Source organism: Poecilia formosa, unplaced genomic scaffold (assembly GCF_000485575.1).
Source record: "Poecilia formosa unplaced genomic scaffold, Poecilia_formosa-5.1.2 Scaffold733, whole genome shotgun sequence".
Classification (NCBI taxonomy): Eukaryota; Metazoa; Chordata; class Actinopteri; order Cyprinodontiformes; family Poeciliidae; genus Poecilia; species Poecilia formosa.
This window is the reverse complement of record NW_006800672.1, coordinates 16,088-31,257: the sequence shown is the minus strand read 5'-3', so window position 1 is coordinate 31,257 and position 15,170 is coordinate 16,088. Positions and strand designations below refer to the sequence as shown.

The 15,170-nt window shown below is 40.3% G+C and overlaps 1 protein-coding gene and 1 long non-coding RNA gene across 3 annotated transcripts; both read right to left on the bottom strand.

Moving 5' to 3' along the window:
* Nucleotides 1-5,584: 5,584 nt before the first annotated feature.
* LOC107834728 (uncharacterized) lies at nt 5,585-7,142 on the bottom strand. Its single transcript, XR_001660541.1, has 2 exons — nt 6,400-7,142; nt 5,585-6,297 (listed from the first exon to the last, which is right to left on the bottom strand). It is a non-coding gene; the product is annotated as an uncharacterized LOC107834728 (long non-coding RNA).
* Nucleotides 7,143-8,896: 1,754 nt separating this feature from the next.
* LOC103131245 (coxsackievirus and adenovirus receptor homolog) lies at nt 8,897-14,099 on the bottom strand. 2 transcript variants are annotated; one of them, XM_007542841.2, is made up of 5 exons: nt 13,999-14,099; nt 13,754-13,874; nt 13,007-13,336; nt 9,185-9,286; nt 8,897-9,108 (listed from the first exon to the last, which is right to left on the bottom strand). In XM_007542841.2, the coding sequence occupies exons 2-5, from the start codon at nt 13,863-13,865 to the stop codon at nt 9,014-9,016; spliced, it is 639 nt and encodes a 212-aa protein (XP_007542903.1). In that variant the 5' UTR covers nt 13,866-13,874; nt 13,999-14,099; the 3' UTR covers nt 8,897-9,013. The 2 variants fall into 2 exon arrangements, with proteins under 2 accessions (XP_007542903.1, XP_016522002.1); XM_016666516.1 differs by adding an exon at nt 10,387-10,390 and having other exon boundaries at nt 13,011-13,336; nt 13,754-14,074.
* Between the last annotated feature and the right edge of the window lie 1,071 nt (nt 14,100-15,170).

Below are 15,170 nucleotides of genomic sequence, written 5' to 3'. Positions count from 1 at the left end.
AGAGCAGCTGAGAGGGAAGAGTAGAAAACATGAAACTAACAGGAACATGCAAAAACTAAACACAAGAAAGAAACAATAAACATGACCTGACTGAAATAACTAACAACAAACTGATCTAAAGTAAAACACAATCTGATCTGATCAAAACTAATAATGAATCCAAAACAGATAAAAATAATAATAACTCTAATCCCAGAAAAACCCAAAATCCTGACAGATGTTTCCTCCTGCATCAGAAACGCTGCTGCAGGTGAGATGCTCTGAATGTTGGTTCTGATTCAGCATCAGAAATAATCAGGAGGTTTTTCACCAGAGCAGCTTCTGCAAACGATGCTGATGAGCAGAAAATCATATTTTTGTACATGATATAATCAGATTATTTCATTTATATTTTCTCTGTAACCTGCTATAGATGAGGCTTTATAGTGAATCAGGTTATCAAAGGATTTTGCTGCAACGTTCTTTGTTTCAGTGAATCAGACTAAAAACTCTTCAGTCTGTGGACATTTCCACTGGTTGTCACAGAAACACACTGACTGCTGGTGATTAAACCTTCAATGGATCCAAATGGATCTGCTATAACACAGCTCAACTTGGAAAACATTTTTCAGTTTTTTTTTTTTATTTGTTAAAAAATTATTTGAGTCATGTTCTCAGGCATTTTTATTCTACCTTACAGTTATTAAATTACAATTAAATGTATTTATGCCTGTGTTTGTAATGTGAAAATATGAAAAGTTTAAGGGTTATCAATACTTTTACAAGCTGCTGTAAATAAAACATGTTCTTATTTAAACCTTACCAGAGGAGCAGCTTTCAGACAGAAGGCCTAGTCAAAGCCCGGCAGCAGAGTCTCATTGTGGCAGAAAGCAGAAGTGATCCGTCTGTTTGCTTCGTCATTCTGTTTCTCTGTGGCGAAACAAACTGTTCCTGTGAAAACACAATCATCCTTTCATCATCATGGTGAAACTTTCCATCAAAACGAGAAGCAGAGAGGAGAAAACACCTAAACTGTTTTATATGAACATAATTTATCTGTTTATCTTTGTTTTCTCCAGAATAATGAAGTTTTTCTCATTTCTCCATCAGATCATGAACAGAAAGTTAAATATTTTCCCAGAGTTCTTGTAGTTTGGAGCAAAGAGCAGAACTGAGTTATAGAAACCTGTCAAAGCCTCATGTTTCTGACTCAGATGGAGGGAATCAGAGCCTGATGAATGTTTCACTACCTGAGGATTGTTCAGGTCCTTCAGAGCTGCTGATGTCTTTTAATTTAGGTGTTTAGGATCAGAGATGCATGTAAAACTTGGACAGGAGTCGGGATTCCTGATGTCAATTCGATCCAAACATCTGAATGAGGAAATTACTTTTACCAGAACAGAATCTGATCGTTACCTCAAACTTTAAGTTTCTCACTGAAATAGTAAAAACAAAGTCAGTTAGGTTTGAATAGAGACGCCTGATTGATGCTTTTAGGAAGAAAAAAGGAGGGAAGATTGGATTTTATTCAAGTCACATTTTAAAAATAGAGACAAAGCTGATCAATACACTCTGAGTATTGATCTGGTCCAACGATGCTGGATGATGATAATAATAATAATAATAATGCATGTAAATGTCTCCTGTAAGCAGCCATCAGTTTCATCAGCTCCTTTTAGCCTCAGTTTTCATCCTAACTTTACATTTTATTGTTTTTTTCTTCACATCTAACAGCAGAAGTTCTTCTTCCTCCTCCAGCTGTTATCTGAACGTCTCTGCTTCTGTTTTCTGCTCATTTCTTCCGATCATAAGTTTAGAACCGGTTTTTTCCTCTGTGGTCAGATGTGTTAAGTTTTTCTGATGAGACAGGAAGTTGATCAGTTCCTGTTCTCAGCACATCAGCAGGATTTATATTTAGTTTGGCCGAGCAGCTGCAGAGACGAGAGAAAACCTGATGATGTTCATGACAGAAACAGGAGGGAAAAGCTGCAGCTTCATGTTCCTCCTGAAACATCAGTCACATCGTTATAAATATCAGATTAATCTGATGATCTGATCAGGTTTCAGAGAAATGTGGCAAAATGTCGACATTCTGTCCTAAACTCTACTTTCTACTAACAGAGTTTTATCTCTTATTTCATCATTTTTGATAAAAACATTTCAGGATCCAGATGAAGTGTCCCGTTTGGATCTGATCAGGTCCAAACTTTATGTCCAGTTGCAGACATGTTACTGGTTCATTTACCAGCTTTGGGAGAATCTGGTAAATTAAAGATGTTTGTCATAAATATCAGAATCAGCTGTGAAGCCGCAGCGTTTAAAGGTCTGATGTTTTCTGAGTTCATCCTGCTGCCTGTTCAGGTCGACCCGATCCATCAATGTTCAGAACTGACCGGTCCACCTGCTGGTCCAAACAGCACAATCTGAACGCAAAATAATCTGCTTTATTCAACAAACCTGTCAAAAATAACTTCAAAATAACAGAATATTCCAGACTGAGAAGGGAGAAGTTAGTTTGGGTTCTGTTGTTGGTTGCAGAACCAGCAGAACCGACTGGACCAACCTCTGGTCCATCACAGAGGAGGAAACAGAATGAAAACCAAACAGGAACAAACTGATGTTTTCTGGGTTTTTGTGTCTAAAATAGTTTTTAAGGTGAACAGATAATATTCTCTTTACAGAAATGTTTCTACTTCCTTCTGCTCCTTTTCTCATGATTTCTGAGTTACATGAATTATTCTGACTTGTTATTGAGTGAAATAAAAATCAAATGGATCAAAACTATTTGATCTTTTTATTCTCTTTAAGTCGATGTCAGGAATCTGAAGTGACGGCAGGAGGATTGTTTCTCTTTATGACTGAAACAAATACAGAAAGTCGACACATGGAGATAAATCCTGAGGAAGAAAATATGAAAAATGTGACGTTTGTTTAAACTCATTACTTCTCAGCTCACATCCTGCCTTTATTAATAAGTTTATTATCCTGTTTCTTTGCTGTAGTTTAAACTATGTATCAAACTTTTTGTTTTTGTTTCCAGAGAATCAACCAGATCCAGATGTTCTTTACTCCTCAGTGAGGTCGCCCAGAGTTGACCTCTGACCTCCAGCAGCTGTTGGCTTCTCATCACTGAGTCGGATCTACTGGGATCAGCCCATCACATCACTTTTAGCTGAACTGGTTTCCAGTAGCAGGTCAGGAAACCAGTAGCATGAGCTAAGTGATGCACTCAGAGGCTGAGCTAATGGCTAACAGCAGCCCAAGCTAACGGCTAACAGCAGCCTGAGCTAACAAGCTAATTCTTTTCTTGCATTTTAACTCTGCAGCAACATGTTGACCAGAAGAGGATATAAAACATTTCTTACAGCAGCTTTTACTGTGTGGCGGCCATGTTGGATTTTAAGATCCGGGTTGAAATGTTTGAATGTTTTTCATCTGGAAATTTAAATTTCAGATTAGCTTCATGCTAATTTAGCTTCTAAAGATGGAAGGGATTTTATTTAATGCTTCATAATAAATTATTTTCTAGTATCAGAATCCAGGTTAATAAATGAATAAATTTATTTAGTTTTTTATGTAACTTTAATGTCATGTTAGTCTCAGGTTTAGAGGTGAGTTTTATGATCCATTAATCTCCACAATCTTTGTTCCTCTCTTGTGTTTCTGTTTTATTCAAAGACAACAGGTGTCATATTTGTTACTGTTACCCTGAACAGAATAAATTAAAATATAAACTGTAATTTACTGCAGAAAACTAAGGTGAAAACTCAAAATATAATTTGGTTAAAATTGAATATCAGAGCTCTGATTTATCCTGATGTATATCAGGCTGCAGGACGAATGAAAAGCTGGAGATTCTAAAATATTAATACAACTCAACATGAAACGTTTCCTTTAAAACCAGTTTTATGAACTAAATGAGTATTTTCAGTTTTTATTTGAGTTCAGATGAAGGTTTTAATTACAGCATCTTCAGCTGCTGAGAGCTGCAGTGATGAAGGAGTGATGAAGAGGAGGCTGATCTAACTCAGCTTCTCTTTGTGCAAAATAAATCAGCCTGACTGCTTATGTAACCTGAACTTTAACATTTCTCATTTCTCATTATTATTAAAATAATAATCTCATTTTAATAATTTCAGTAACTTAGTGCAGCCTGTTGATAAACCAACACCAGCGGCAGAAACTCTGCATTTTGTTTCCTGTCTGAATCTGTTTTTCTCGTGTAAAAAGTTTGACCTTCTTCCCATCGTTGCTTCAGACTCTGATGTTTCCAGACTTTTCTTCCACCTGACGGCTCCTTTAAGCTGCAGTCAGAGTAAAATCAGCTCCTTTTAGCTTCTCAGTTTCACTCTAACTTTACATTTCCTGGTTATTTTAACATCTAAAAGCAGAAGTTCACATGTTGCAGCTGCTATCTGAACATTTCTGCTTCTGGTCATTTTTTCCAATCAGTTTTAGAAGAGTTTTTCTGCTCTGTGGTGAAATGTGATATTTGCTGATAGAGACGAGAAGCTGATCAGTTCCTCTGATTTATATTTAGTGATTAGCCGCCCAGTTGTTGAGGGGAGATTAAAAACTGAAAACCTGACGATGTTCATGGTGAGAAATGTTTGAGTTTAAAACCAGAAGCAGGAAAAGCTGCAGCTTCCTGTTCCTCCTGAAACATCAGTCATGTGGTTATAAATATCTGATTATCTGAACTGTTTAACTCAGTTTCCAAAGAAATGAGGCAAAATGTCGACATTCTGGTTTAACCTGATTCCTGAAACTGTCAGTGAGATTCTGATCCTCAGCAGGTATTTTATCTCTGCTTAGCAGCAAACGGCTGCAGCTCTCAGGTCTGAAACGACGACATGTTTCAGCTCCTTCAGGTCAGAGGTCATAGAGGTCACTTCAGGATTCAGGTCAGGGGTCAGAGGTCACTTCAGTATTCAGGTCAGGGGTCAGAGGTCACTTCAGGATTCAGGTCAGGGGTCAGAGGTCACTTCAGGATTCAGGTCAGGGGTCAGAGGTCACTTCAGGATTCAGGTCAGGGGTCAGAGGTCACTTCAGAGTAGTTTAATGTTTCCTGGGTGTTTTTAGCCGAGTGTTTGGATCATTTTCCTGTTGACCTGGATAAGGAGACCAAAGTTTTCTGACACTGAGCAGCACATTTCTCTCTAGAATCCCTTGGTAGTCTGGAGATTTCATTATAACCTGCACAGATTGAAGATACCCTGTATCAGATGCAGCATAGCAGCCCAGAGCATAACAGAGCCTCCTCCGTGTTTCACAGTAGAGACAGTGATCTTTTCTGGATGCTTCATTTTGTAGAGCTGATGTGCCAGACAGTTCAGTTTCTGTCTCATCTGTCCAGAGGAAAATCTCCCAGAATCTTTGTGTCATCATGTAGTTTGGCAAATTCCAGGTTTTTTTCTGATTTGTCTTCAACAGCGTCGTCTCCCATTAAGTTCACTTTGGCTCAAACATCAGATGGTCCGATCTGATGCTGATGTTCCTGATGAAGTTTTTCTGGACCCTTCATATCCTCCGTCTCTTTGTTTCCTCATCAGTTTTCCTCCTGCAGCCATTATGTCCAGTTATTTTGGCTTCAGTCCCATGGACCTTAAATATCTGAACAATGTTTGCAGCTGTAGTCACAGGAACATCGAGCTGCTTGGAGACGATCTGATGGCCTTTAACATGATTGTCTATAATTTTCTTTCCTTCTCTTCCTCTGGTCCATGTTGAGTTTGGTCCACACCAAGTCAGCACACAGCACAGTGACGACCTGTAGCGCCATCTAAAGGCCCACTGACTGATTACAGGAATGTAGACACCTAATTAGTGACACACCTGGATTTAACATGTTCATTCAGGGTCCCATCATTTAGTCCAGGTCTGTTTCATGAGTTTATTTTTAAAATAATTCTGTTGAATCATGTTTAAAAAACAATGTCTGACTTTCATTTGTTCATTTTTATAGAATTTTATGCATTATTATCTTTGTCAGAAACACTGGGAGCAAAGCAGACCCTCAGCATCATGCTGCCACCACCATGCTGGACAGTTGTTTTCCAAACACTCTTCTTGTCATTGTGGCCAATCAGCTCCACGTTTCTGTGACTATAAAACCTTTAGCTGCAGCTTTCAGTTCATCTCAGGGTGTCACAGTTAGAACTGCTGTTTTTTATTGATTGGCGCTGCCTGAGATGCTAACATGTCTGAGATGCTAACCTGTCTGAGATGCTAACCTGTCTGAGATGCTAACCTGTCTGAGACGCTAACCTGGCTAAGATGCTAACCTGTCAAAGATGCTAACCTGGCTAAGATGCTAACCTGTCTGAAACGCTAACCTGCCTGAGATGCTAACCTGCCTGAGATGCTAACCTGGCTAAGATGCTAACCTGCCTGAGATGCTAACCTGCCTGAGATGCTAACCTGGCTCGCTGTGGTTGATGGTTCCAGTCTGAGGTTGATTGGTTTGGTCTGATGGAAACCAGTTTGCTGCTGGAACAGAATGAGATCCAAACTGGTTTTATTATGGATATTGATTCTGGAATGGACTCAACCTCAGCTTTATGGAAAATATATGAGTAATGTGTGAAATGAACCAGTCTAATAATGTTTAGCAGTTCTGTTAAAATGGTTAAAATCCTGCTTTTCTCTTTATCTGTGTGCAACATTTAACCAGATTTTACTGGAGGTTTGTGTTATGTTTACTTTGACATGTAGATTTTTCTCTTAGATTATCTGATGTTTAATATCAGCTGGTGTTCTTGGTTCTTATTTAATAATCACTGCAGTTATTTTAAATAATCAGGATAAAGATATTAATGTCCATGAAGTGTATGTAAACATCTGAACCTGCATTATTACCGTTTTATTTTGAAAATCTAAATTAATCTAAAAGTTCCTGCAGTGTTCGACTCACTCCAGGCTGTTTGTTCAAGTTCAGGTTTTAATTCTCCTGAGGTTGTAAAGTGTTGGCAGCATCATGCTGTGGGTCTGTTCAGGACATTGGAGCTAAAAACAAGAGATGAAGTGTTTGTGAAAACTGCATTTTATGTATTTATTTTTATGTATTTGTGTAATGTGATTGCTCATTGCTCTGATTTCTGTATATTTTGCTGATTTTGTTTCTACCACTAAGACAGCAGACAGAAAAATAGCTAAAACCTTTTTTACTCTCTGATTTTCTGTTAATTGTCTAAATAACTAAATAAAACCATAAACTGCTTTCTTTCTCAGTTTCTTTTTTCATCCCGATTCTCATGTTTCAGTCAGTTTGGCTCATTTAAAACTCTGGGATGTGAATCTAGAGCAAACCTCATGGACGGCGCCCTCTGGTGGTTTAAACCTGTAAACTACGATTGAACTCAGACTTTAATTCCTCCTCTGCGTCTAACTGTTACTTTAATCTGGAGCTTCAGGCTCACTGGACCGTCTAAAGTTCATCACAGATCAAAATGTTAGCAGTAAAGCATTAACTCATGTCAGCACGTCTCCATGGCAACAGCAGAAACAGGAAACTCCATCCAACTCACGTCCTGTCCTCTGAAACATTCCAGTTCTCAGAAGGAGGCAGATTTTATAGACATTTCCTGAATGTTTACTTTTAAATAATTAAATTTACTAGATAAATCTAGAACTAATCAGTCCACATGGAGAAATATTGATCTGAACTTTAGGTTTCTTCCAGTTTCTCGTTTCAAAGTTAAACTTCCTGGTTTTGAGGAAACATTGATTATTTAATGGGTCGTCTCCAGGGGTCGCCACTTCAGATTATCTGGTGGAACCATGACGTCACCTCCACACTAATGTCTCACTTCCTGGTTCATCTGTTTTTCTGAATGTAATCCTGTGCTGCAGCGCCACCTGCTGGTCATACCCACACCTGCGGCTTCTGCTTCACTACAGCAACTCTGACCTTTGACCTTTAATCTGCCGTAAACACATTTCAGTCCATCGGTTAAAAACATCTGGATTGAAACTATTTGAGTCTTTATCAACAGATCTTAGTTAGATGGAGGTTTGATTTGCTCCAGTGATGAAGGACGGAGGTGATGAAGAGGAGGCTGATCATCAGTTTAAAAATCATTTTATTTCTCAGCAACAGATTCGTCTGAAAAAATATTTTATTTATTTTTGTCACAAAAGCCAAATTTTCTTGATCATAATTGATTTGTTCAAGCAATAAAAACGTTAAAACATCCCGAGGTGAAAACTTTCTACAGGCTCCGTAGTTTAAGGGGCGGAGCCTCAGTTTATCAGGGTAAAGGGGCGGAGCCTCAGCTTATCAAGTTAAAGGGGCGGAGCCTCAGCTTATCAGGTTAAAGGGACGGAGCCTCAGCTTATCAGGTTAAAGGGACGGAGCCTCAGCTTGTCAGGTTAAAGGGGCGGAGCCTCAGCTTGTCAGGTTAAAGGGGCGGAGCCTCAGCTTGTCAAGTTAAAGGGGCGGAGCCTCAGCTTGTCAGGTTAAAGGGGGCGGAGCCTCAGCTTATCAGGTTAAAGGGGCGGAGCCTCAGCTTATCAGGTTAAAGGGGCGGAGCCTCAGCTTATCAGGTTAAAGGGGGCGGGTTAGGGTTAGGGTAACCTAATTCATGTTCATCATCAAATCTAATGTGTCAATAATTATGATAAAGTTAAAACTATTTGACCTTTGCCCTATGGAGTCAGGTTTGTTTCTGCTCAGTTTGTTGAAGCTCTTCTGTTGTATCAGAATAAAATAGTAATTTTATGAAACCTTCATCACGTGATCAATTGATTAATTGCTGATCTGGTATTTCCTTTTTCTGAATTAAAACAAAAATCTAAGTCAGTGAAATTAATCAGTTTGTTAGATGGAGCTTAACTACAGATTATTTACACAAATTCAGTAAAATCAGTGCATATTAATGTTTAGACTGGATGTTTTAAACTTACTCAATAAGTTTAATTTTCCACCAAACCTGAGATTTAAATAAAACCAGTGGAATTAGTTTTATTTTAGTTTAAAAACATAAAGTTCCTCTGAAATGATGTTTGTTTAGCGAGTCCAGAGACGTTGATGATGTTAATCCTCTGAGTTCAACTTTATGTCATCACCATAATCATTTTCCTCTTCCTCCTCCTCCTCCTTCTGCTCTTCTTGCTCCTGGGCCGCCCGGGCTGCAGGAGGACAGACAGGGTGAGCCGGGCCGGCCGGGCCAGCGGCATTATGGGAAACGCAGTTCCACTCACTCACCTTGCTTGAAGTAGCGTCTGTTCTTATACACCAGGACGGTAGCAATAGTCAGACACACACTGAGCAGAACCAGCAGAATGATGACAAAGGGAGGAAACGGCGCTGTGGGAACACAGGCGGACCAGTCAAAGTAACGGATAACTAGTCTCTCCACAGCGAGGAGAGACTACAGACATGGACCAGTCAAAGTAGGATAACTAGTCTCTCCACAGCGAGGAGAGACTACAGACATGGACCAGTCAAAGTAACACAGCCAGGAGAGACTACAAACATGGACCAGTCAAAGTAACACAACATCATACTACCATCTGTCTTACTCAACATGTTAGTGTAAATCCAGGATACAAAACATTTTCATTATGTTGTTCTATAAAATAAAAATAATTCTCAGATTATTTTACTTTTATTTTAAGCTGTTTTAGGGACACTGTCACTTTAAATCCAATTAAGCTGCTGCTGGCCACACCCACATCTCAAAGGTTACAGTCTAAACACAAAAATGGCGGCGAACAGAAGCGTATTGGCACAAAGCTGCATCCAGTGGCGCCTCGTCAGCCAATAAGGAAGCAGCAGAACTTTCTGAACGGCCACTCAACAAGCCGTAGCACCGCCCCTTTAAACAGTTAAAGGGGCGGTGTGATGTAAATGTTGTTCCCTCATCTAAAACACACGTCGCAAATTGTTTTGATTCTTTCATGAACGTCTGAGAAACTCCTTTAATCTCCATGGCAACCACTGCCTAAACTCAGAGCTGCTGCCTCCTTCCCCACTCAGCTCCTCCAGACTAGCGGCAGCAGCAATTAGCAAACACCTGGAGCAGCGGTGTCAAACTCCAGTCCTCAGTCCTGCAGGTTTTAGATGTGCCACAGGTACAAAACACTAGAATGAAACGGCTTCATTCCCTCCTCCTTGTGTAGATCAGCTCTCCAGAGCCTTAACGATGTAGTTATTCTATTCAGGTGGTGCAGCAGAGGCTCATCTAAAGGTTACAGGACAGCGGGCCGGCAGGACGGGAGTTTGACACCTGTGACCTGCAGGAACTGAGCACCTGCTGAACTCATCATATGAACTATGTTCAGTTAAATCCAGAGTCAAATGTCAGAACCTTTTTAAAGCCACTTTGAATAAAAGTTCAGACTGTAGAAACTATAAATATCAGGGATGAATTTACTGCATTAGAGTGAAGATTTTCAAAACCTGACATTTCTGCTTGAGGCTCCTGGCAGCAGCTTTGTGTTTCTCTACAGCATTAACCCCCGCAGCGCCGAACTTCAACGCTTTGCTGCACCTGGCATCGTTTGGGTCGGCAGCAGAAATTATTCTGTCATGAAAACGAGCAGCGTCCACTAAACTGGCCAATAGATCTGCACTTAGTCATGATGGATGCCAAAAATTTAGCTAGCTAGCTAGCAAGCCTATACTTGCAGCTAGTTAGCAGGAGCCTCAATCGAAATGATCAAATATTATAATTCAGTACATTTATGTCTGTGTTTACATGATGAATCAAACAACCAATGGAAACATTTTACCAAACTGTCACAATTAGATTGATGCCAATCCGAACATTGGAGGAAGGAAAGTTTTAATCATCTTGTTAAGAAATAACAACGGACAGCAGTGCTAACATTAGCAAAAGGACAGATAGCACTGCTAATGTTACCAAAAGGACAGATAGCAGTGCTAACGTTAGCAAAGCGTTCAGACTAGATAAGTGGACAGTCCTACTTCAGGCATCGTCTTCATGTCACCATCAGTCAGTTTCCTTCACTTAATCCATAACAATGTTAGCTGGTAGATGTTACAGTTGGCAAAAGTAACAGTAAATTAGAAAACTGAAGAGTTAATTTCTTGCAGTCTCCAGTAAGGCTGTGTTCACACTGCAGCCTGAAGTGACCCAATCAGGGTTTTTTTGACGTAATGCGACCTGTATCCGATCTTTTCATGGCAGTCTGAACAGCACAGGTCGGATTCTTTTCGAATGTGATCCATATTAATACGTATCTGATGGACCTCACCAAGCTCCGCCCAGAAACGCCCTCTAAAATCCCTCGTGGCTGCATGGCTCACAAACAAAGCCTCGCGGAGCTTAGTTTCTATGTAAACATGGCGTCTTTCATTTCGACTGACTCTCTGCAAAGTATTTCTGAGTCGATTAGTGTAGCATTTCTGCCGGATTTTCACAATATATCAGCCACGACAATGGACAGGGGAACCAACAAGTTCATGTCATCTTTTATGGACGACATCAAGGTGTTTGAGCCGCGATGCCTCCAACATTGTGCGCGTCACAGCGAAATGCTACCGGTCGATGATGAAAACATCAGATCCTCACACTCTCAGCATAAATATAGCTGTGGAAAAGATCACTGATGCCTATTGTTGTTCTTGCAAGGCTGGGTAAGTCGGGCATTCATGGTTTTGAGGGTTACTTTTGGAATCAGTGATTTCTGTTGTTGGCAAATGTTTGAGTGTGCCTAGGCCTGATACTCGGATGTGTTTATTATTAACTTTCTTTTTTTCATTCACTAAACACAAAGAAAGCAAAACAATAATATTTACACCAGCACACACTCCTTTGTTCTTATTGATCCTATTGACGGTTGAGCTGCAAATGCGGTCGTGCACAAGCTTTGATCCAAGCAAGGTTTTCCGTTACAGATTTTGGAAATCTGTGAATTTTAGTTCCACAAATACGATCAGGAAACCTGACATCGCCTGAACAGATTCCCCACTGACAGTGGAGAACCATTCTTTTTCAAGTCCTGACGCAAAAACTTTCTGCCGGTCTGCTAGTCCACAATGTACATTAGCATGTGTTTACTCCTGTGTTTGTGAGACGGTCACCACGTGGTCGCTGCGCTGTGACGTGAAATGGGCATTAGCCAATGAAATGCGGCCCCTGTGGTAAGGTCCATTCAAATGCGACCTAACATACAGGTCGCATTCATCTGAACTGAACGTCACTGATACTCAACAAATCTCACTATTCTGCTTCCTGATACCACAAGCGGGAAGAAAAACAACAACCATGACTGACTATAAGAGGATTAAGTTGTTAATATGCTGCTCCAGTTGGACAACAACTTCAAATATGTAAGCTAAGCTCCACCGTTAGCCTCCATGTTTACTAAACACCGAGCACTTCTTTTTATGGCGGTTGGCAGAACACTGACGTTATTGCGCCCTCTACTGCGCATGCGGGACACTTTCAGGTCATTTGCTCGTTCACACTGCAGAACGCATACAGGTTTCATGTGTGTGGCAATGTGAACGGCAACCGCAAAAAAAAAAAAAATTGAAAAAAAAAAAAAAAATTTGACAAAAAAAAATCGGACTTGGGTCACTTCAGGCTGCAGTGTGAACCAAGTGTAACACGTAATATAGATTAACTCCAAACTGACTGATTTCTGTCAGTGTTCCAGCCTCTGTCTCTGTTGATGATGATGATGATGACTGTCCACTGAGCAGCTTAGAAAACTATTACTGTTAATTATTATATCACTAAAAAATATTTGTAACAACAATATGGGCTTAATGGGAAGTGTGTTTAAAATCTGCAAACTGCTGCTAACTACTTCCTCTTAGATTATACACAAATACCACATATTGAAAATAAATTATTGGAAATATTACAGATTGTGTGGGATTAATAGAGATATTCTTTAACATGTCACCGATCATCATCTGATCTGACCAGAACCAGGAAGCAGCTGGAGGTTCTGATCCAGAGACACTCACCTGGTGGAGGGGGCGGAGCTACATGCAGGTTGATGGAGTTTATGAGTTTCATCTCACTGTTTGTTTTAGTGACTCAACACTCACCTACTACATCCAGGTAGATCTTCATCCTGAGTTCCTCCCCGTCGGCTTTCTGGATGACTCGACACTCATATTCTCCCGTATCGTTGATCTGCACTTTCTTCAGAACCAAAGACACGTCTCCACCCTTCATCTTGTAGTCCAACAGTTCCACCCGGTCCTTAAAATCTGGATGCTGCTTACTTAGATCTATCATCCCGTCTTTGAACAGGAGGACAAATTTTGCCCCCAGGCCGGATTTGCTCCACTCTACGACCTCGATGGGGTTATCGTCAGGGTCGCTGCATGGCATAGTGACCTCCGCTCCAGTGGTAGCTTTGATGTTGATCTCTTCTGAAGGAGAGGAAACATACAGAGGTCAGAGGTCACAGTGGACCTCTACTCTTCCACATCAGCTTTAAACAGATGGTGAGTCAAAGAAAGGACCCGATCTCTGAACTCTGAGGTGTTTTAGTTTTAGTCATAATCAGAATGTTTTTAGTAGATACAGTTCTTCAGTATATAAATAAGTCAAAATGCCCCGTGGAGGTTTGTTCTTGGTTTTGTCGTGGCCACTTGCATGTTAGTAATATGACAAACACACTTAGAAAGAATAACCTGAAACCGGCGTATAAAAACTGTCTCTAACAGCTTTTGTAAGGGGGAGTTTTAAAAAATGCCAATCACAACATGGCGGAGATAAACGTTGGCGATTCAAATCGACTAGTTTGATGAAGAAGGATCTGTCTGTGTGAAACAGCTGAATCTCACCTGCAGCAGAGACAAACTGCCAGAAGACCACAGACAGCAGGAGCAGAGACCCAGTCAGAGAAGAATCCATTTCCTGGTTGCGTCGATCTCTCTGGTAGAAGCTCGGATTCATGAGACGTTTCTAAGTGGAAAACATTTCCAGGAAACGCCAAAAAATATATAGGTTAACGGGAAACACAACAGTCAGTTAGAAGTGCGGACAAATTAGGTTAAATAAAATAAACTGAGAAAAATTTATAATTTACTACGCGAAGCGACAGAGCCCTGCAGAGGCGGGAAAATGTGGAGATGCAGCTAGCTTAGCGCTGCTGCTTCTTCTTGTTTTAGTGTTTTATTGACGTTTAGCACAAAACATTAGGTGCACATTACCGCCACCAACTGGTGTATGATGTGTACTGCAGCAACGCTCAAAATAAATGAAACGAAAATCTCATATCCTTCAAATTAAACGATTCAGTTTGAGATGATTTATCAATCTGTGAGAACTTTAGATATTGCACTACTTTGTAACAATTATTTAAAAAGAATATTAATTACACAATCTGTGGTTGGGTTAACGCCCTTGAAGGGACATACTCTGAATCTGGTGTTATCACAAGGGCTTTGTTTGAATACCATTGAAATCCTTCAGACATGTATCATTTGCCAGTCTCATTTTCAATTAATATTTCTTTTCCTGTGGATACAAATAACAAAACTTTCCATTTCTCGTATTGTAAATTAAAACTAAAGCTGCCACCCAGGCACGTGCAGAGGAGGGGGGGGATTCTGGGGGGGCTTGAGCACCTGCCCCTTTTGCTCCTTGCCCCCAAGTGCCCTTTGGATCAATTCTTTTTTTTTTTCTTTTTTTTTTTTGTATTATTTCCTAAGCCCTCTTCTGACACATAATAACATGTACTAAAATTATTTGTTTTTTGTTGGGGGTTTTTTTGTACAACATAATAAGCCCTCCGGTCACCTTACCTTTGACCTTTTGCCCGTGACGCAGTTGCCTCTCGCACAGTGAGATAAGGCAGCTAACTGGAGCTCAACCTAGCGAACATTCCAGATTACAGATCAGTTTTTGGTGAATTAATAAAAACGTTTTTGGTGAATAAAGTGGAGCAGACCTGCTGCTTGTCAGATGATGGAAAACGTTGAAGTCTCGTTTCTGCTTCAGCGGTTTAAGCAGAGAGGAAATGAAATACAACAGACACTGACAGGCCTCTGTCTGCTTTTCTCTGAAGAACCACTGAGGGGAGGAGACACTGTTCTTATCTATCGATTCAGTATTTTTATCATACAGACATTAGTGCTATTAGCTATGTAACAGGTGGAACCACCAGGGGTCGCTTCCTCCACATCTTGAGCTCCCATAAAAGGGAAGCTGTCAGACTGGTGGCAAATTGTCAATCTCCTCTGTGTGTTCGAGCAGGTG

Coding starts and splice junctions, on each gene's coding strand:
- LOC103131245 (XM_007542841.2), bottom strand. CDS start 13,865: ATGAATCCGAGCTTCTACCAGAGAGATCGACGCAACCAGGAAATGGAT. Junction 13,337..13,753: donor GCAGTTTGTCTCTGCTGCAG/GTGAGATTCAGC, acceptor CCTCTCCTTCAG/AAGAGATCAACATCAAAGCT. Junction 9,109..9,184: donor CAGACGCTACTTCAAGCAAG/GTGAGTGAGTGG, acceptor GTCCTCCTGCAG/CCCGGGCGGCCCAGGAGCAA.